Source organism: Candoia aspera, chromosome 2, assembly GCF_035149785.1.
Source record: "Candoia aspera isolate rCanAsp1 chromosome 2, rCanAsp1.hap2, whole genome shotgun sequence".
Lineage (NCBI taxonomy): Eukaryota > Metazoa > Chordata > Lepidosauria > Squamata > Boidae > Candoia > Candoia aspera.
In genome coordinates, this window is record NC_086154.1 from 169,472,807 (window position 1) to 169,496,483 (window position 23,677).

The 23,677-nt window shown below is 36.5% G+C and overlaps 1 protein-coding gene across 1 annotated transcript in view; it reads left to right on the forward strand.

Annotated features, from left to right (window-relative positions):
- The window catches only part of PAX5 (paired box 5), a 257,700-nt gene that overhangs the window by 34,777 nt on the left and 199,246 nt on the right, over nt 1–23,677 (forward strand). Inside the window, exons 4-5 of the mRNA XM_063294844.1 lie at nt 7,390–7,454; nt 10,239–10,367. Of these exons, the coding sequence (XP_063150914.1) occupies nt 7,390–7,454; nt 10,239–10,367 (194 nt within the window). The remainder of the gene's footprint in view (nt 1–7,389; nt 7,455–10,238; nt 10,368–23,677) is intronic.

The window sequence follows — 23,677 nt, forward strand, 5'->3', positions numbered from 1 at the left end:
ATAAGTATAGTATAGTATAGTATAGTATAGTATAGTATAGTATAGTATAGTATAGTAATATAATAGGAATTCCTAGGTTTATCCTGGTCTCTTTTATTATGGCCAGAAATAAAACCTTAATATGACTCTAAAGTATCTTTTAAATGCCATGTCTATCATGCAGACTTTTTAGGAATGCTACCTGGTTTTTTTTTTTAGATTTTTTATCCTGCCTTTATTATTTTTATTAATAACTCAAGGCGGCGAACATACCTAATACTCCTTCCTCCTCCTATTTGTTGCTTCAGAGAATATAATATTTGATTTAAAATAAAATAAAAATTGCTTGGTAGATCAAAGACATATATGGTGTATAAGCGTAATTTTATATATAAAAAACAGTAACACTGAAGATAATTTCTGGGGCTTTGTCATGATTTAGATCTGATTCCAGAAAGGTGCTTTGGAATGTCCTAGGAATGAATATACTGTAGCTGTTTGCAACTATTACAAACATCTGCAGAGGACAGCTGCCTGGTCCCAGGAAAAGGTACAGCTGCTTAACTTGCACACAGGTGTGCTCTAAAGCCCTTTTCCAGATTATTTCTGAATCATTGCATTGCCCTAATAATTTCCATTAATCTCATGTATATATTGTCAATATAACTAAAATACAGTTCCATTTGTACAAATCGACATGTAATAAAGACTTGCATATTATTTCATATTTCTCTTTAGAGATTCAAACATTTTTGGAATATTCACAAAACATTTAGCATTTTTAATAGTAAAATATATCATCAAAAGAGACTAAGAAAAATGTTCAGTGTACAAAAATGAAGAATGTCAATTTTTCAGTCGATTATCAAATTGCATTTAAATAACCAGGTATCTTGCGGTTAAATTACATAGCTTCATTTATATTTATAACGTGAAGAACATTTGTTTAAATCTGGATTGAAATTAAGAAGACTACCTGCAACTAACATATTTCATTAATTTTAATGGAAACTATGTGCTACCAGTTTTTTGGTGAGGAGAAAGATTAGTTGAGGTGCTGTTAAAACATTAAAGGTGATTTCTTTTCAAATGAAGTGAAAGCACAATAATTAATCAGAGATGCAAAAGCAGAAATTCTAGCTATCTGCGCTTCTGATGAATTTTGAAATAGTTACGAAATTTACTTTCTTTTCTGCTACAAATATTATAGGAGTGTGGACTAATGAAATGGTTCTGCAGTGACCAGCTAAATAAATCTATAACATTTTTGCTATCACACCCACATGTATTTATTTAACAAATTTTATACCACGGATTCAAATAATGTTGAAAGATATATTTGGATAAGACTGAGAAGTAAATTAATAGCTTGACCTACAATCTAATTAAAAGGAAGTTCATGTACTAAAGCTAGCTTGTCATATTAATATCAATACGTTGTAATTGGCAGACATTCAAATATTCTTGGCTTTTGATTAAGTTTCCTCAACTTGTGTTGTCTTAAAATAATGCTTGTGTCTTACACTCTCTACAAATCGAGGAACTAGCTCTGTATTCAGCAATATTCATGCCACGTTTATGAAGTGTGGATTAGAATGCAGTACATTGTTACCCAGAATTTTCTGCTGAGTTCAATGAGGCCAGTTCCAAAGAAATCTTATATGCTTCTTGTTCTGTTACCCTGCCTTTATGGAGGTTATCAACCGAAAACATTTTAAGCAACAAATAGATTTTCTGGTGTATAAAAACTCATGCTGATATAAGATTTATCTTGATTTTAATTTACACCAAGTGCTTTAAGTAATTGATTTTAATTTTTTCTCCTTTACCACTCCTCTTTCCTTTTATAGAATAAATCTATGTTGTCCCCAGGAACTGAGTTCAATCTGAGGACAACTTTACTTTTGAATTAGAGAAGTCTCTGCTCCAAGTATTTTGTAGTCTAAAACTTGGTGAAGTAGACAGAGAAAAAAAGTGATAGGATAAAATATCGAGACAATGAAGGAAGGAAAGTATTTATTTATTCTTTTTATAGACATATGGGGTTATGGTTGCCATGTGATCCTTTATCCAGGCAATTTGTAGAATTTGTCCAGCTTAGCTTGAGCAGTGGAGTTTGCTCCAGATTGTTCTCTGGGCCCACATACAAGGTAATGGGAGCAAGTGGCATCACACGCATGTTTCAAATTGTTTAGTATAAGTACTGTATACAGTGGGATTACATACCTTTGAATATCAGAGGCTGGGTACCAGGAATACGAGGAGTACTGCTGATGAAATATCAAGGGAGAAAAGGGACTTTTACCAGTACTTTTTCTATAATAATTTCCCTCCTACAGATCTGCTCCAAAGAGGCGCGGGATTCCTCAAAACAACAAGTAAAGGGTTCTTCAGAGTCCAAGGGGAGGGGGAAAATTTCCATTGCCGCCTCTCCCTTTTTATGCTGATAAAAGTCTCTACTGCATCAAGGAGCTTTCAGGCAGGGGAGGGACTCCATTTAAAGAGAGCTATGCTCATAAGTATCTAAGGTATCATCTTAATGTTGATTTCAAAACACAGTTTATGTTCCTTACTAAATACAGTATGTGGCAGTTAAAACCCAATAAAATCAATGGCATCAACTAAGTCATGTACCTGGCATCGAAGTGAGTTGATTGTCTTTTCAGTTCTTTCCTCTGGGTTGGGTATTCACAGCAGGGTCCTGATTTTACTCCAGTCATTGATAAAACATATTGCAGGAACAGCTGGTCCATTGTCTACATTCTTGGTCTACTGAGGAAAGGAAAAAAATGTTTTCTGGATGACAACTAAACTTGAATTCACCTCTAGTGAATGAATGCTTTATAGTTCTGACTTGATGAGTAGAGGGACATAAGTAAATGGACAAATGTCACATACAGATTCAGTTCATATATCTCCCTAAACTATAATATGGTTGTTTGGTTTTGGACCAATGTGCTTTGTGAGCTAGACATTGTGGTTTGGAAACTGTAGTCTATGCTTTAACATGTCTTGTAAAACCAATAAACTGTGACTTGCTCATAAGCCATGCTTAATCAAAAAGTGAGTTAGCATGACGCACAAAGCCACCCATTTTTATATATATTTCCCCTGTGCCAATCCTGTGATCAGATTATATTGATATATTCTAAGCTAAGATATAGCAGTTATGAAATTAGTCTGTTAATTTTGCACTAAATATTGGCAAATATTTAAAAATATTTGCAGAATAGAGTTTAGAAACAGCGGCAATCACTATCTTTAGTGTGAAATTATCAGCAAGAAAGTTCTTTCTGCTTTAAATGATTCTTATTGTTTTAATTTCATTTTACTAACTAGTAAATGCAGCTACTGGTCATCTTGAACTAACATTAAAAGCTTTTATAATTTTGCTTCTCTATCCCTGAACTGTGGTCTATCCATTTAACTCAATATGAATGGCTTGAATGGCACACAGTAAGCTAAAGTGATTGGTTAGTTTGTGATTCAATGTGTTACATGAACAGAACCACGATTATTTATTTCTCTTCCTTGCCTCCTCCTTAACAGACTAGGACTATCAGATCTGGGCTGCCTAAATCTTGAGAACCACCAGATGGCAGCAAAGAGTCACAGAAAGTCCTACCTATTTTCTGCCATCTATTGGTGATCTAGATTTTGCAGTCCTTATTTGTATGTTTGTCTTGTATACTACCAAATCTTTTCAGACACACATCAGTTTATAACACAAAAACCACACAATGAAAAAATGGTAAAATGTTCATGATACAACAGACCAACACAGAAGAATGGTTCCATAACAACAACAAAAGAGAAAATAGAGTAAATTTAAAAAAAAATAAAGAATTAAAGAGTTAAAGAACTCTGGCTTAATCAACTTCTGGAAGTCAATTATTGAAAGAGCCAGTATAGCTTCAAGGAGGAGGCTGTTCCAAAGTATAGATGTAATAACCAAGAAGTAATGTTTCCTAGCCTCAACTGCCTCACTTCACAAAAATGGGGTAGCACCAGCAGCTTCTCCTTGGAGGATCCCTTTGTGAGGGTCAGTTCTCATTGCAGCAGGTGGTCCTGTAGGTACATACCTTTTAGCCCTAAACCATCGCCTTCTGGATGTGGATGATTCTTTGTAATTCTTCTTAGGTGTAACCAGTGGAGCTTAATTATTCTTAGTTAAGATATGCCAGAAGAATTATCTCATCTTTCAGTGCCCTGAATTTGCATGCCATGAGTGAATCAGCAAGACAAAACCAGGCAGGGTTGGTTAATGTATGGTGGAACTAACCATAGACTAACTTTTTCTTCTGGCCACTGGATGTTTGCCAGGAGGAAAGACTGGCCATGGAATGGCTGTCCTCTACTGTACTTGTTCCTTGTTCTTTTTTACCCTTCTCCCAGTCATGGGCATGGGTGTGTAGGCTGACATAAAGACAACAAGGTAGTGGGAAGAGGCAAATCAGTGACATACAGTACAAGAGCACAGAGTTTTATTTCTTGTTATTGTATAGTGGCTTATTTATCCAGTCATTTTTCACTATATGTGAGTTCACCATATGTACCTTTGAACACCCAGAGGAAATTGTCTGTATATCAATATCCTAAAAATCTGAATATCCATAAGGTCATATGATGGCACAACTGTGTTTCTTGTCATAAGGATCAGAGAACCAGGTGGTCTGAACTTGTTGAAGTTAAGATGGTCCCCAAGTATGCTGTTAGAAGTGAGGAAGTCTGTAAAAAGTTGTGTTGCTAAAAACTCAATGAAGAAATACTGTCTTGAAATTCCATTTCTTGTAGGTTTATTAAAGACTTATTTATTATGGCATTGTTCTGAATTATCTTTATTATAGGTTAAGAAAAGTTTGAGGGATTTTAACAGGTTGAATCATGACTTAGCCTGTGACTTAAGTCCCCTAACACTGTTTTTCCCATAAGGTCTTAGATCTACTAACAACTCACAATCCATGAGGTTTTTCAAGAATAGAATGCTTGTGCTTGGCAAACAATTACTGCATAACTCTAAATGTAAACCTTTAAGAGCATAAACATGAAGTTTGCTTCTAAATTTTGTCTTAAATATATAGTTTTAAAGTCTAGCAACCAGAGGCTTGGGAAATATAAACTTACGTGGGGCCTTTGCTGAACAAGCACATAATCAGTATTGTTCATAGATTGGTGAGTTGTGCAAGCTTGGGAAAATAGATAATTTGTCATGATAATTTTTTCAGCTACTCTATTGAAATTATTTATATCATCATCATCATCATCATCATCATCATCATCATCATCATCATCATCCCAAGTCATCCACTGCAGGATGTAGGCCTCTTCAGCTGCTTAGATGTGCTGTACTGTAAATTGTTTCAAGTTAAAACCTTGAATTGAATAATACCAAATTATTCAATTATAGAATTAAATAATTGGCCCAGCATTTCTTCAGCTGTTTTCCAGGTCATATATAAAAAGGGTATTATTTTTTTAATATTCTAAGTATGGAAAACTAACAAATGAGAATAAAACAAAACTGGAACACAAGCCACCTGTTAAATATTATACTGAATCAGGTCTGTGTGTATTAATGCATGTATGCATAGAATTATGGCAATAAACAGATGGTTAGTTGACTGAATACTTTATTCCTTTAAGATATTGAATTTGTATCATGCCTATCTGCTTATATAAACAATCGAGGCAGCTTATAAAAACTACAACATTAGGATCAATACAATTGCAATCGATTAGCAGCTAAAAGGTTGGTGGTGGTGAAATGCACCTCCTTAAATTGGAAGCGCATAATGGAGAAGGCCCTTTTCTATGTAGGGAAGCTTCTGGCAGCAGTGGCAACTTCCTCAGGACTTCTTCTGATCTAGATTGCTGGGAAAGTTTATACCTGGGGAGGCGGGACCTCAGGTAGTCAAGCTTAGTGCATCAGTTTGTTCTTACTGAAATCAATGACAAGCTCACCATTTGTGTCACTAGGAAAACATATAGTGCAGATCTCTTGTTTTGACTGTTCTTACTACATCTCCCCTGTAGATGCTCTATGGTAGATGGATGGTAGATGGTATATTATGGATTTATTCCACAATAGTATTATTTCCCTATCCAAATATATATGAAAGCCATAATTTTTTAAAAACTGCATATTTATTGTGGCAAATGTTGCAATAGGCCAAGTTATATTCTCTGTGTGTGCTGGTGTACGTAAATTTGTTGAATGTAGGAAGAGTCTCGTGTGGTGCAGAGTGGTAGGCAGCAGTATTGCAACCGAAACTCTCCCCACGACCTGAGTTCGGTCCCAGTGGAAGCTGGATTCTCAGGTAGCCGGCTCAGGTCGACTCAGCCTTCCATCCTTCTGAAGTCAGCAAAACGAGTACCCAGCTTGCTGGGGAAGGTGACGACTGGGGAAGGCAATGGCAAACCAGCCTGCTCTATAGTCTCCCAAGAAAACGTCATGAAAGTGGCGTCCCCCCAAAGGGTCAGACATGACTTGGTGCTTGCACAGGGGACCTTTCGCCTTTCACTTTCACAGGAAGAGTCTAGGTTTAAATAAATGGCATAAAAATCCTAATTTGTAATAATGTTAATGTTTTGGGCATTTCTGCATATTTACTGTGATCAGCCAATGGGAGCAAGAAGGGAGGAAATCAAAATCAAGTACCTGGTTAATGATAATGAGGGTTCCCCTCAGCAAGATCTGCAGGGTTGCTCAAAATCTGCTGGCTGACAGTTGTGTCAATGTTGCACACATGTACAAAAGGGATAGGGCTTGGATTACAATGTTGTACCTGGCATCTTGCAGATTTTGACCCTCCCTCCATGGGTGCCCCTGCTTCCTTAGTCTTAATTTTAGAGCCATAACTAATTCAATAGTTTCAGTTTCCTTAATCTTGATAAAATTAGTCATAATTAAGTGCCATAAAGCCAATGACATGGTATTATTGGTGGTAATAAGAATCAGTTGAAATCTGATTAATATCTATGGGATTTAAATGCAGATTTCTTTTTTTGAATCTAAGAGGGAGGGCATTTGAGGGAATGGAGGTCTTGGTTGTTGGAATCAAATTTATTGTTTATACTGTATTTGATTTTGGTCCATTTACTAAACTGTCACTCTTTCAGTTCCCCTTGGTGGGGTAATAACATGCACGTTACTCTAACTATCCAAACTTTTCTGAATGTTGCCATCCTCATGAGAATGTGTACAATGCAAGAATGTTTTGTGAAGAGCATCTCTTTCTTACTCATTCTCAACAAAATTTTCATACTTTCACTAATGTTCTCTGGGATGTACCACAGTAATGAACTGGAATAATTTGCTTGGACATTCATTATTCTTAATCATGTTGCATAAATAATCTGTTTTCTGCTGTTATTTATATAATAGTAAGTAGGAATTTGTCTGTTATGCAGGATTATTCGGACAAAGGTACAGCAGCCACCTAACCAGCAAGTCCCAGCCTCAAGTCATAGCATAGGTAACGGAAACTGTTTGTGTGTGTGTGTGCGCGCGCGAGTGTGTGTATTCATTCTAAAGAACTTTTAATCACTCTTATGGCCAGAAAATTCTGCATAGAACACTTCAGCACACGTACTAATGCACCTTCTTTATCATTCTCCAAGGGCTGAACATGGTAAATGAATTTTATAAATACTGCTAAAAGGTTTTGAATTTTACTGATTATTATGATAAATAGCTTTCACCATGAGACAGAAAATTGAAATCTAAACCAAAAAAAAAAAAATCATCCCACTAATGGGGGTCTATAGAATGTCAGATAATTAAAGTAATAAATCAAGAAAAGGATAGTTCTTCATAACATTTTCTGCACCATTAGTCAGTAAGTAGTTTTGAATGTGTTTTTTTTCTTCTATCAACCAAGCCTTCCATAATTCTTTGTGCACTTGCAATTTTGAGTGAAGAGGTAGCAAAACTCTGAAAACTTTATTTTGCTCTCTCTCCTTTTTCCCTAATTCAGATGCATATCATCGAACGCTAGTCACTGAAGAGTAATAGACTTTATAGGTTTTTTGGCAGAGTCTCTGACACAGGAACAGAACTGCTTAAAATAAACTCAGCTAATTTGAAGTACTTACATAATACATTCAAGCTGAAATGCTCCTGCTGAACTAAAGAAGAGGAATCAAAGTACTTTAACTTAACTCATCTTAAAAATAGATTACCATAGATGCCTTGATTTTATTCTCGTTACAGTAGAGATTTTTTGTTAAAAATTCCCTCCGTAAAACCCTTGAGAGAAATGAATTTCAGTAAATTTTATTTGGATTAAAAACAAGCTTATTAATTTGCAGCTGTGTTTTAAATATAAACAACTGGGTTAAAAGGACATTCATCTTCTTATTCTAGATTAATCTCACTGATTTCACTCAAGACTTAATGGATTTAATTCCAGTTGTTTCAGCTCAAGCTATGGACTAGACCTATAGAGAAGAAATCCTCAGTCTATTACTCTGTAATAGTCACTTCAGTTCAATTTTAGAGTCTTTAGTGAATAACATGTATTGCAGTGACAGCCAATCCATGGCTTGCAGGTTGCCCCTGACACTACTGGACTTTAGTAAGGCCTTAAAAATGTGGCTGTACCCCTGAGTTTTGGGGCTGGGATGAGTAGTTTCCACCAGAAGAGGGTATGAATGTGAGCCCAGTTGCCTTTTATTGACTTTATTGGATATGTTGTTTTTGCTTCGATGTTTTTTATAAGCTGCCCAGAGTCACACTGTTCAAGTTGGATGGCCATATAAATTATTTAAATAAGAAATATTTAAAAATTAAATAAATGTGTATTTCCCCACCCCAAGGCTTTGACAGAAAGCAACTAAACCAATGGCCTGCCCTTTCCACCACCTTTGCTACGCCTCTGAGGCCTCTCTAGAAGGGAAGCTACAGAATATTGTGGGTGATCTCTTTTGTGATTATACTAAGAGGGGAATGGATCAGGCAGAGAAACCACTTATCCAAGGTTCCTGATTTTGAATCGTGTTTGACTTCTGAATTTGCGAAGTCTAATTACATAGAATACATATAGCTTCTTAAATAAATTAAATTGCATCTTTATTAGCCATAAAACTAACAATGGATGGCATTGATATGCACTCTGCATACTGAGTCCAATTTCAGTGTGTATTTTACTCCAATGAAATCAAATTAACTCAGAACTGAACCGAGCGAGTTGTATCATGTGGCAGAATGACTTTCCTGCCCCGGCAGGGAAGATTTTGGATATTATTGAAGGGCAAAATAATGGTAGTTATTTAATGCTTTATATGTTTTGCTTTTGTTAGAGATGCCCTTTGCAGACCAAGAGATTCTCCTAATACACAGGATCCAAAGCCTACATGTCATTTTCTTTTACTCTAAACATAAAATGCTAATGCAGCAACAATTGTTGCTACAACCCTCTTTCTCTTCAGAGTGCAAATGTCCTAGAAATGGTTTCCTTTGGTCTATCCTACAAAACGTCTAGAGTGTTGAATTTAAAATTAAATTTAAATCCCTTGTTATTGTTATTGTGTGGCCCCAAGCAACCACATTATTCCTTTTCAGACTAATTTATTGCAACGAAATAGTCTTATATATATTATCCTGGAAGCAAAATTAAATTTAGTTACCAATCTTTTGTGAGCTAGAGGAGAGCATGAGTTAAAAGTGAGTTGTCATTCATAACTTGTCTCAGCCATGACCTCATGATCTGCTCTTAGGAAATGATTTCCCAACTTAACAGGGAGATATTAACACCACCATAAGTTAGAAGGTTGCATTGTGATATGACTATGAGGCATAGGAAATATTTTGAACCTTTACAAACTAACTACTACATCTGAAATGGTCCAAAACAACAACAACAACAACCCACTAAGCCTAAGTTTTCCACCACTGTTACCCTGTTCCAAGGCATCCTTTCTCTATCTGACATCCTCCAGAAGCAAAATTCCAGATTTTTCAGCCTCTGATAAAGTGAATCAGAATAAGTTATTTTTACAGTGCCCACAAAAGCACTTGCCATTAATTTAGGGTTGTTTTTTTTTACTATACCAAACAAACATTTTTGTCACAGCATCTAGAGCCAATAATAGAGACTCGACTGGAAGACATACTTGAAATGGACATTCAAGTGACTCTCTTTCTCTCTCTCACTCCCCCTCACCTCCTCAAATTTCATTAAAGAGATTATTGTAAGATGTTGAAGCATTCTTATTTTTTACGTTGGTTTGCCTATTGATTAATTTATTTCTAATTACAGCCTCCACAGGGTCTGTGACACAGGTGTCTTCAGTAAGCACAGATTCAGCAGGCTCCTCCTACTCCATTAGTGGAATTCTGGGAATTACGTCTCCCAGTGCTGAAAGCAACAAACGCAAAAGAGAGGAAGGTAAAAAAAAGATAATCACATTATTATAGTCAAGAAAGAGTTTTATGGAATTACACGTTCTAGTCTCTATTGCTCTATTTGATATTTAAAACCCAATGCAAAAGTCTTCAGAAGGTAGGGACAGGACTTTTTTGGGTAAGTTAATTTTAATGGATTTTCTTAAAAAACAGGAAAGTGTTTGGGTAGATAAAATAATCCCCTGGAAAATTATGAATCAACCTATCCAGAAGCAGTGTGCTTGAAAAAGAATAAAACCTTTGAATTATTGTACCCATTTTGGGAATACAGGATTATATTATTCTATTCTGACACAATTTTAAACAAGAATAGGGCAGAAGAAGGATGGGATTCTAGCACAGACCCCATAATTATAATCTTGGGGTCCTTGGACTTTCCAAACATCAGTGTGAATTTATGTCAATACTGCATGAAATGACAACATGGTTAAGCACCTGTAGCATAATTGTGTTAATATGAGAACTGGGCAGTACCTCAAATTCTTCTTGCATTATCATTTTTAATTGGTGGGGGGTCATGTAACCATTCTGCTGTTCATTTTTTATTTTCTAGCATTCAGAGTAATATAAAATCATAATATATAAAGCAGTAGAGTGAGTAGAGGCAAGACAATGTAATTTCTTTTTTTTATTTGATTGAACCAGATTTGTGAATTGTTCAACACAAGTTAATCAGTCTTGGCATCATTCAGCATGTCCTGGCTCAAACCACCTTTAAAAGACTTTTCCAGGGTATGCCTGTTACACACTGAATTCTCATTAAGCCTTTTTATAAAACTGGATCAGTGTGCACTGGGATGTAATCTTTAATGAGATTAATTTGTAGCTCAATCAACCAAACTTTGATTAAACTGTGTGAACCAATTTTAAAGAAAAAGAACCATTTTTAATCAATGATTCTATGCATCCAAGGAATATTTCTCTATTTTAAATGTATTTTGATTAATATGTCAAAACAACCAGGAGTTTTAAAATTATGAACAATTAGCTTTCTTTGAAACAATCAATAGCTTTTATTTATTCAAAGTTATTTAGATTTACTTTGATTATTTCAAACACTCACATGCTTTTAGCAATGTTCAGTATTATTTAACCTACAATACTTAACTGACCAGTGAAGAAACTGCTGACTAATCAATTAATTCTAACATGATGCTCTTAGTAATTTCAAAAAATCAGAACCTTTATTACGATCATAGAGCAGAAAACCTAGTAACGTTTGATTTCAGTCTCAGTACATTCAAATGTATGAACAAGTGAGATAGAATATTCTGATTATAATAATACAAGTAAAAGAAGGGTCTGTCCAATGCAGCTTTTCTGATGATCCAATAAATTCCTATAGATGTGAAAGCACTGATACTTATCTATGGTACTGGCCTTGTGGTGATAAGAATGGGGACGCGGTTGCAATGTAAACAAAATGCATTTAGATTTGTTCTAATGGAGCTCTACTTTCTAATGCAGAAGAACTTCAGGTGAAAATCTATTCACAACTGTATCTTCATCCATTAATGATCACAGTGAGCTTTATTATGAATAAGAATTAATGCTACTGGCAGAAAGTTCATATCATTACTATTCCAAGGACTTTCTGTCTAAGTAGGTAATCTGTCATCAAGAATTGAGCAATCTAAGTCCCTATGTGAATAAGTTCTTAGCTCAACTCCTCTTGAGGGTTACTTTATGTCAATATAATCCCTTTGAATTCTACACTCAAACCAATGTAATATTAATTCTTAGCATTTCCACAGCATTCTTTAAAGGTCCAAAGCACTTCACACCATAACAATATGCTTTGCAGAGTGTTATTTCATATTGTATACCAGTGTTTCTTGTGGGTATTAGACTGGAACACCTAGAATTCCCAGGCAGCACAGCCAAAATCTGACTGGGCATTCTGGGACTTACGAAGATAGAAAACAAATAGTAACTATCTCCAAAATGCTACTGAGTAAATTCATATCCTGAATTGGAACCAGAACCTCCCTGGCTCATAGATTGCACTGTCAATACTCCTCAGTCTCCATCAGTACATAATGTCTAATTAATTAGGGAAAATATGCACATTTGAAATCATGCAGGCTCAGTCTGGTTTAGTTTGTTTCCTCCAGCTGTAACATAGAAATAACAGATACAACTGTGATCATGGTATCTCGCCTGCCAGGTAAGTATAGTTTATAGTATAGACATAGAAGAACAGATCAAAGCATTCATTCAGTAAACAAGCATTTATTGCAACTTTCATAAACATTCCTCATTAAACATATCCAGATAAGGAAGAAGAAACCTCTTTGCTTATATCTGCAACTTTCTCTGGTTTAATATTTCCTTTCCAAACTACATTAAGGGATTAATATACTGTAGCTGTTATTTCCTTTTGCAAAATTTAGTTTTGAGACCTGCCAAATCTTTGTTAGCCTATGTTTCCTATAGACCTGTCTAAGAACTGTGAGGACAACATAAAGACTTGGCAGGCACATTTCCCTCATTTCTATACATCTGAATTGCTTCCTATATAGCTCTGTCTAATATTATATCTTTGGTTTTAGTTTAGTATTTGGTATAAACCATGGTTATTAACATAATGCAGTGCATGAGCCCAGCCAATTTTATTTAATTTTCCGAAGGACTGTGATTTTGAAATATGGCTAATTGCAATTCTGAAAAAAAAAATTTTTGAAAGGGAAAATCAGAATCATGTGAATTCATTTTTATATCTCATCCACATATTAAACAAGTTGGCCTAGATAAACCCTAGTGGGGCTTTGCTGAAGGGAAAAAAAGCAGGGGAATCCCCCTTTATTGGCTCTACTATTTTGGAGGTGCAAAAATCCACATGATCTATAGTTGGCAGCAAAGAATTACTTTCCTGTATCTCTTTGCTACCATCTAGCAGTCATATGGATTTTTGCAGCCCAGATACAGTAGATCTAACCTTTATTCCCAAAAGGCTATTCTTGTCATGAGCACTGATGGTGAGCAGGAGGGGGCTCCTATCCAGGGGGGAAAACGCATGCGTAGTAGTGAGGAGTTGAGCAGCCATTTAAAGAGACACAGAACAGACCCGCCTTGAGTTTTGGGGTTTATCTGTTTGGGTTTTCTCACGCTTCTTCAGTTTGTTAGGATTTTCTGTCTAATGTAGCAGTAATAAAACACTAGAGACTTATTCCTCGTCTCAGCATGGTTCCTGACTGTTAGGACAATTCTAGAGAGTAGTAGGACTTGGTGGATCATGGTGGCAAATAGTGTTGCTAGAGCTGTGGGGTTCTGGAGAACATGCTTCTGGGCCCTACACAAAGCATTTCTGCCTCTCCCCCTTCCACTCAGTCCTGGTTGTTTCCTCTATTTAAGAATGAAAGGAAGAAGTTATTCTTTGTTCTCATCCTGCATACAGGTCGTCATCACTTAACAACCATTCTTTTAGTGATGGTTTGGACTTACAACCAGTCTTCACACTTACGACTGTTGCAACGAGTCCATGGTCACATGATCATGATTTGGGTGCTTTGCAACCAGTTTGCATTTATGACCATTGCAGCATCCTGTGGTCATGTGATTGCCATTTTTGACCTTCCTGGCCGGCTTCTGGCAAGCACAATCAATGGGGAACTGTGTGATTCGCTTAATGACCATGTGGTTTGCTTAATACCCGCAGTGATACACCACAAAAAGGTTGTAAAATCAGGTCAGATTCACTTAATGACTGCTTTGCTTACCAACTGAAATGCCAGTCCCAGTTGTGGTAATTAAGTGAGGATTACCTGTAGTCAGGCATTCATCTAAATAAAGGAATGAACTGATCACTATTTTTTAAAGCACCGCTTTCCTTCCAGCCAATCCCTCTTACAGAGTTGCAACAGTATACATTTTTTCTTTTAGCATGAAAACACTTTTCACAGCTCTTAAAGGTTCTTTCAGAGCTTCTCCCCAAACCTTAGCACTCTGGGAAATGAAGGATTCATAGGCAGGATTATTTGGAGTTTTACCCCACAATGTAAGAAGTTTCTGTAAGAAATCTGAAAGGAATGAATGAATGAATAGAAGCAATGGGGAGCAATGAAAAATATGGGAATAACGGTGTGGTTTTATTGGGGACAGAGGGCATGAAGTCCAGATTTTGCTCTTCAGGTAGTCAATGAGAAATGTTTCAATGGGAGACAGAAATTTTACCGTATGTTTTTTGATTTAGAGAAAAGGTATTCTCAAATGAATAATTCCTGAATTATGGAATATGGAATTGAAAGCTGCTTGCTGAATGAGATGAGAGTATGTGATAGAAGTAAAACATGTGTGAAAATTAATGGAATGCTTAGGAGATGGTTCAGCATTGATCAGAGAGTAAGACAAAGATCTGTAGTGCTCCCTTGGTTGTTCAACCAATTTATGGATAAATATATAAGCAATAATGATAGTGACTTTTAGATGCGTTGGTTGGGGATATGAATGCATGTGCACTTTTCTGTGCAGATGATGTTGAAACCTAAATGATTTTCAGCAACTATTAGACAGATTGTACAATGCAGAGAGGAATATGGATCTGAAAATTATGGTATCAAAGACCAAGGTAATTATATTTGACAGGGAAAATGAAGTGGACAATTACAAGTTACTGTATATATATATGATAAAAAACGAGCAGTTGGGTGAATTTGCATACCTTAATAGAATGTTTACTAAAGATGGGGAAATGGATGGAGAAAGGTCGGAAAATGCAGGTAGAAAAGTAGTTGGTAATATATAATCTGTTGCAAGTGATGAATGTTTGTCAAAAGAAGCAGAAGCGACGGCCTATGAGTGTGCTTCGGCCCACTTTGTTCTATGAAAGTGAGGGTTGCATATGAGAGGAGAAACAGAAGAGCTGAATGTAGTGGAAGTGGGTTATTTGAGAAGTATGTGGTAAAGCATGAAGAATCAGGGATGAGTTGGCGAGAACTAAATATGGATTGAATAAAAAGTGAGAGACCAGTACAAAAGAAGTATTTTAAGGTGGCTTCGTCATAAGAATGAAGACTGACTGAAAACAGGTATATGAAGGATGAGTTGTGTGGAGAGCCAGGGAAAGACTGAAAAATATGTGATTCAGTGGAGTAGAAAGAGAGAAGAAAGAGGAAGAAAAAAAAAAAAGGCAATATATGATGTGGTGTATGGATGTGATGGAACCAAGGATGGTTTGCAAGGACAGAAAGGTGTAGAGAGCTACCATGTACGATATTGGTGTAAACTAGATTAAGCTATAAATATTTTTCTTTTTCTTATCTCAGGCATTATTTTCTTTTTTATTATCATTTCTTACTCCTTTTCTGCACTTTGCATAATGTTTCTTATCCTGAAAGGACTAGTGAGATGGCTGTATCTGCGTATCTGCATGCTTCTGAAGTTGTACACATCATTGAAGATGTTGTTACTGTTTGCAGCTGAATATTTTAAGAAATTGCATATAACCCTGTATTTCATAATGCTTAGAAGTTTAACTTTTGCAACTGTTTTACAAACTTTAAGGCTGCCTAAATTATAATAATGACATTAAGTTCAAATGCTGCTGTTTTGTAGGAGTACAGCTGCATGGGAATCATTGGACAATTAGAAAATGAAGAGTAGAGGTTAATTCTTCACTTTTTAAAAGAAAAATGTCATACACTTCTCTGCTATAGGCTTCTTTTTGACACAATTAAGTTGTTTACATTTTACTAGTTTTCCATAACACACTATTTTCCCCTCTGTTTACTATGCATATTGGGAAGACGAAAAGCAGAAATGCAAAAGGATTTTATTCCACATTTCAAGTGAGCTTTGTTGTTTCAGGGGAAAGCATGGGCAAGTCAGTGTATGGAAAAAAAATCTGTTAAAATAATTGTAAGTCATTTTTTGTGGCTTAAAGTTTGAGCATAAGAAGAACTTATTTCTATTGTTGATTTCAAGCCATTCACAGTGGAAAGTTGAAATTAACTTACTCTGTGTTGTTGTTCTTTTATATTTCAAGGAGCCATTTAAATTAACATTACTGAAACCAAAAAAAATAAGGACTCACTCAAATAGAGCTCAACTCCTATTGACTACATATGGAAGTGGTTTCCATTTGTTCTTCACAGGATATTTTTAGATTTTCCAGCCTGATTCCAGCCCTGAGAATTCCAGGTATTTCCCCATCCAAATACTAACCCTCTTTGCTTTATTTTGTAACACACTTGCCACTTGAAATGTATTGTTTCTACCCCTGCCCACAAAAGCAAATAAATAAATAAGCAAATGAACAAATAAATAAATAAATAAATGCCAGTTGAAGCATCTTTGCACAATATGTGGAATCTAGGACACCTCCATTCTAGACTGGTGGAAGCATGAGAATTAATTGTTGTAATCTGTTGTTCATATCCTGCTATTTTTGAAAATCCAACATATTAATGTAGTGACCACAACTGATTAATGTTTAAATATTTTCCAGAAATAGACAACTTTATCAGATGATAGATATATCCTAGGGATGCATGAAGCTCATTACTGGATGGAATGCACCAATCCTAGTTACATTAGTACCATTTCTTGGTGTACTGTTGGAAGACCTGAAGGACCAGGTTAGGGATAGATCATCATGGAGAAAATCTGTCTATGTGGTCACTAAGAGCTGACACCAACTTGATGGCACATAATCAATCAATCAATCAATCAATCAATCAGAAGTGCCTTTTCAGTGTTCCTTAGCAATTCATTGTATCAGATTACAGTAAATTCCTTATAATCCAGCATTCTTTTTCCAACAGTAGATCTCTAGAACCATTCCTAAACAAGGCAGGTTGGTAATAGCCACTTCCTGTATTTCTTCTCAGCATCCATGGTCAGGTTGCTTGAGAGATATAAGAGATATGGAAAAGCAGTCATGGATCAGAAAAATGTATAGCAGGAAAATAAGAACCAGTAATCAAATACAATAACTTGGTGACGTCTAAGTATTGAAATCTAAGTTTAAATTTCATTCATGTGTTTATGCTGAGTGGCACTGAGTCTTAAGAGATGCATATACATGCATGTGCTCATGCTCATCACTCACACACACTCTGATTCAGTGAGTGCAATCTATAAATGCAGAAAAGTGAATTGTTGAAGGTAAGGGTGAACCACCAGGAATGTACATTATCTGCGAAGTACAGACAGTATCCCCATTACGTGGTTCTCCATGGAAAACTATACTCAGTCGTCCAGGCATGTATGACGCCATAAACTAACCAGATTGGTTGTGTTTTCACAAGCTAAGATATGATTGGTTATTTTGTGATTCCAATAATTGTGGGAATATGGTCCTAGCAGGTGGATGGTGTCTTCTGTCAACTAATGTGCTTCTGTAGCTCAGGATAGGTCATTTTGTACCTATGTGTTGTGCACTTGCCAACTAGGTATCATTCCATATACAGGGATATTTTTGCTTGTGTGTGAATAGTGGCCACTTCTGATGGGAAGGTTTGGGAAAAGTGATTGTTGAATCATAAGACAAAATGCAATCTCTAACCAGAAATCCAAGGCTCCACTAAATACGATTATAGTAGTTTGATGACAGTGTATGCCTTTAATTATCCATCTGCTTGAACAGTTGCACAGTATATATAATACTTTGGAAGTTGTAGCATTTTGGCTGTCAATGCAGTACATGCTTTGTACACCTCTGTCCGAAAGATAGTGGATGTGTTCCACTCCTCTTGAAAGACCAAAGCAGAAGACTTCTATTCATTATTAGCATGGATAATTTTTCACTTATCAGGTGCTGCTGCTGCGCCCCCTTGTGGCAGGGATGCATTTAGCCCTGGAAACCAGCCAAAGAATTCCTTTCTTTCTTTAATGGTTTCAGGAATTGAATGCTAACCTTCTCTGTATCTAGTCTGTTCCAATTTTAGTAGATGTGTTGCTGAAATTAGCACATTTCCAGGGTTGCACAGATTTGGGAGCTGCATTGTCTGATCGTTTTTAAAAGTAAACTTAGCCACTTTATATACAGGTAATGGTCTAATGGGTATGGAATTGAGGTCTCTTTTTCTTTTAGTAAAGTAAGGAACTGGGTTTGGGAATGGATTTTTAGAAACACATTTTTAATAAGCAGCATGTTAGCTCAGTTGTCTCAGTATATACTCTGTGTCCTAAACATTGGAGGACAATAGTAAGAACTAATTTGATTGTCACACTTTTGTGAATATAAATCACCCTAAGTAGGGATTTTTCAGGGTTTGGACACAGTTATTTTTCTTCTAACTCCCACTCAAACCGAATTTGTATAGTTTTCTAAGCCCTACACAATTCTGTGAATCTTGTTTGGCTAGAAACTTCAATCAGTGAGAGAGAGAACAAACACTATGACAAAGTTTCCAGATTTTTGATAGTGAAGAGGCATGCACTTTATTAATTAAAGTAGGAAGCATTCTTTGTTTTTGTAACCAAAAAGTTGTACTTTTCATGTGTGGAAGAGTAAGAATTAGTCACCTCCTGTCTGCATTTCTGCATGTGACTCCTGTCCAGTTGTTCCTCTTGACTGAAATGAAAGCAGCCTCATACAAGGACTCAACGAAGTGCAGTATTTTGGAGGATGCATCACTCTTCTGTATTTTTGCATCAGGAGGACTTAATTGAAATTGCCAGTAGCCAAATGTTGCATAATTACTGTCATCTAGTAGAGAATGAAACCCAGTCAGAGGTACAAGGGCATCCTCTTTGACTTTGGGTTCACATGTTGTGTCAGTATAATTAGCTGCACCATGATGACATTACACAGCAGTTTTAGACAGCTGACACATCCTGAAGATTCTTTTGGGGGACACACTGATGTGGTCAAACAGCAATGACATTACATAGGAGGTATACTGTTTGTGGGAAGCATTCTCTATTTAGCATTTGCTAGATAATAATCTAATAATGTCAAGGAAAAAGCAAATTTGTGCAAGTCATATTTGGCTATGGACAATTTAGAAACAGAACAAGTAAATAATCGTAAGCTGATCTTTGCAAACTATTACTTCAGCTTCAGTGACCCTTCCCCATTCTTTTGTGATAAGCATGATGTCAAGCCTAGTGCATATATACTGCACATTATAAATGTACAAGATACATTGTTATGCATTTCACAACTATGTATTACGTAGTATAGTTGTGGTGCTTAGGGCACACAAATTACATTCTCAAGAATATTTTTCTAGGCTGCTTAAAATGTATTATTTTATCCATGTCTGATGAACTCTGAGGGCACTATTCTGACTTTCCAAGCTATAAATCTGAAATTAACAAATGCTGCCCAAAGTTAAACATAAGAACGTAAGCAGTGCTTTGCTGGATCGAACCCCTGGCTATCTAGTCCAGCAGTCTGTTCTCATGAACTACACAAGGAATCCCACTGCTCTCCCAGCAGAAGGCCTTCAGAGGCAGTCACACAACCATCAAGGCTAGCAGCCATTGATCCCCATGACTTCCATGAATTGGTTCAACCCCTTTTTTGAAGCCAGCCAACACCATATCTTGTGGTAGGGAATTCCAAAGTTGAAATACACATTGTATAGATCTCCTTTTGTCTGTCCTGATTCCTCCAAGATTCAATTTCATTGGGTGGCCTCTGGTTCTAGTATTTGGGGAAGGGGAAAATAGCTTTTCCCCTACATTTTATCTACACCATGCATACTTTTGTTTGCCTCAGTCATGTCATTTTTCATTAGCCTCCTTTCTAGATTAAAAAGCCCCAAATGTTGCTTCCTTTTCCTCATAGCGAAGTTGCTCCAGCCCCTTGATCATCTTAGCTGCCCTCCTGTGAACCTTCTCTACCTCCACTATACATATTTTGAGGTGTGGCTACCAAAGTGGTACACAATATTCCAGATGCGGCTGGACCATTGATTTATATAACGGCATTAATGATATTGGCATCCCTATTTTCAATAACATTTCTTATTATCCCTAACATGCTGTTGGCCTTTTTTTACAGCAGATGCATGTTGTGTTGACACCTTCATTGAACTATTTTCCCTTACAGTTAAGCAAGGTACATGTCATATGCTGCCACTAACTCTTTATTATACCGAAAGAGATGTATCCTGAGAAGTTACCAAATCAAAGTTCAGCAGAGGCATCTATTTACAAAGCAGCCATAAGCAAGCAAGGTACTGCTCCTTAATTTAACATCACTGATGATTTATAATAATAACACTGCCTTGCTTAATGATGGACCGTCATGCTGCACATTTGTGAATAGAGGCTCAATACACTAAGCCAAGTGCTATATAAATTTAATATTCATATTTAGCTCAAGTTTAATAGTGATTCTTAGTCTTTCACTGTGGTATAGTATGTACAATATATTTAACTACTTACCACTAATTAATGAAGTTATAACCTCCACAAGACTTTAAGATCCTTGGCTTATTTACCTGTAGTACAGTCCTTGTTTAGTGACTGCCTAGTTTAGTGACCGTTTGCAGTTATGACAGTGATGAAAAAGTAACTTTACGACCAAGCCTCACATTCATGACCTTTGCAGGTCTGAAAAGCAAAGGAAAGCTGAAGTATGATCATAAGTACAGTCACAGTTTCACTTAGTGACTGCTTCACTTAACAACTAAGTTGCCAGTCCCAATTGTGGTTGTTAAATGAGTATATTCTTTTATTCTTTTTTCATGTTCTCTCTTGTGCTTGTTTATATGTTTTTTAAGTGTCCAATTTTTTTTAAAAAAAACTCAAGTGAATTTAATTCCCTCTCAGAGAATTTGAGTGAGTGAATGGCTATCAGTTTGGAAACAAAAGATATATATTTATGTTTATATTTAGTGATGGCGCAAATTAGAGGTGGTAGGTCTTTGTAGCAGAGCACTTACTGTACCTAGTTGTTCTAGCTGGTTCAGTTGCTATCTGTTGGGATTAGCTGCAACTTATGCTTTTGGTGGCAATTCCAGGTCTGCCTCTCTTCCACATTATTCTAAGCTGCACCTGTTCCACAGCTGGAGATCTAGAGGCGGTGCTCTCCCAACAAGCAGGTGGATAATGTAGACAGTGGAAGTGCCTACTTGAAATATTGTGCACCTTGTAAGAGGATGTTGTATTTTTAAATTGGACTAGAAAAAGGCTTGAAAAAGTTTCTGTGCTTCTGAGTATTTGACTTGGAAAAGTCAGTTCAGAAACCGCGGGAAAAGGGAGCAGTATTGGACAGAGGGATATTCTGCTCTACCACCTGTTTTGTTTATTCCCCTATGTGTGTATGAAATGACCTTTAGACACAGGCCAGAATTTAGTATCAAATTGAAGTGTGGCGTGCACACAAAAGTATCCTTTGCTTTGCAGGTTGGAGAATAGCTGTGTGCAACTTTCTAATCTGGGGAAAATCTACTTTAACTCATACTCAAGACTCTCAAAGAAGCAATCACATTCATGAGGAATGGGAGAAAATTAGTTTGGACAAGTGTATGGTGGAGTGAAGAACAGTTGCTCTTGAAACATATGAAGTTAATGGGGTTAAAGAAATACCAGAGGTAGAATGGCTACAGAGACAGGGGAGTCTCTGTCGCTGGTGAGGTTGGGAAAAGAACACCATCATCATAATAAAGTACAGCAAAGTCAGACTGCAATTATCTATAATGGAGAATAAAATGTTTTTTAAAAGCTCATGTTCAGGTTGCTTATAAGGATAAAACAAGAGATGCTACGTAAGAAGCTGACTCAAAGAATTTGGTTAAATACTGATATGAAAATAAGTATTAGTCAAAATTAGCCTAAGGTTAATTAGCACCGAAGATGTCCTTTTTTGACCACTGAAACTATGACTTCCAAGCCGGTAACTCATGCGTCGAACATGTTCTACTTCAAACACTGAAGCAGCAGTAGAGGAATTAAGAGTTGGGACTACAGCATGCCCAGCATGGACCCACGCTGCACATTCAGTGGGGGGATTTCTCTGAAGTAAACTATCAAGTCAGAACACAATTGTGATTATAGGTAAGGGCTACATCTGGTCCAACCCTAGAACTCTTGATTCTGACATCAAGGGAATAAGTAAGTGCTGATGTCTTGTGATCAGCACAAAAGATCATGCCTGATAGATTGTGGCGGAGAGTAGAGATATTCTCCTCATCTTGGAAAAGTTCCACACAGGGTCTTTGCTTCAGAATCAAGTCTACACATGTGGGACCTCCTTCTGTCTTCTTTGTGAGGCAGCTGAGTTGATTCATTTCTTGTTTCACCACAGTGTAACCATCTCACAGTCCTGTTAGCATGGCATATAAGTAAACGTAAAGGTTTCCCTTGACATGAAACTCCCCCTCATAAGAAGTAGTTGATTGTTTTCGCATTGAACCAGACAAGTGAATTGATCTGGACTGGGACTTATGTGCAAACCATTTATATTGTTTTCCTTCTGCATGAAGTAATGGTGAGGAAATTTTGTTTGTTTAGGACTTGAAGCAGTGATTCTGGAGCAGAGACTAAATGGTGTTCTTTGCTCCTTGTCCTCAGCATCTTAAGGTTGGCAGAAGTGAAGACTGTGGTGGATTGTCTCAAACTCTTTTGGAGTGGTTGTGTTGTGGAGTGGAGTGGTTGTGTAGTGGAAGTGGCAGTGGTGTTGAATTGAAGTGCCTTCAGTTTCAGATCATCCGGTCCTTAGTTCTGTTCCTCTGCTGTCCTTGAGGCATAAATCCTAAGTGCAGATTCTTGTCTCAGCTATGTGCATGATATAACCTTTACTGTGGTCAGTGATCAAGAGTGAACACAATTTCATGCCAAAAGTTACATGGATCAAGAAACAGTTAAAAAATTTTCTCAGCAAATTACACTGAATCAGAGAAATGGATTAAAAATAATAAAACTACTACAACAAGATCTAAGACACTTAAAAATAACAAAACTGCTTAACTAGTAAATAAATGCAATCCTGTATTGCTAAATGATAAGCTACTGGGATACTAAAATGTGGATTTAGCAACTGCTGAAATGGTAAGATAGTTGAGAAATAATCCTAGATAACTGTGATAAAAGTTGATGCTAACAAAAATAGTTAAGGTACGGCCCAAAATATCTTGTATGGGAAGTTGGGCTATTTAGTGATTATATGTTCCTTGAATGAACTGAAATAGCAAATTTAAAATTTTGCTCCGCTTCTGGATGTTGCTGTGGACTTCACGGCTAAAACATGTTGGAGAAGAACATGAGGGCGTGCATACTGCCAGAATAATTTCTACTTTATGAGGAGACAAGTAAACAGTCAAATACTGGTGACAAATTTTAACCGTAAGAAGTAGTTTTGTAGCAATAGAAATGCTTAATATATTTTGTCTTCCCAAA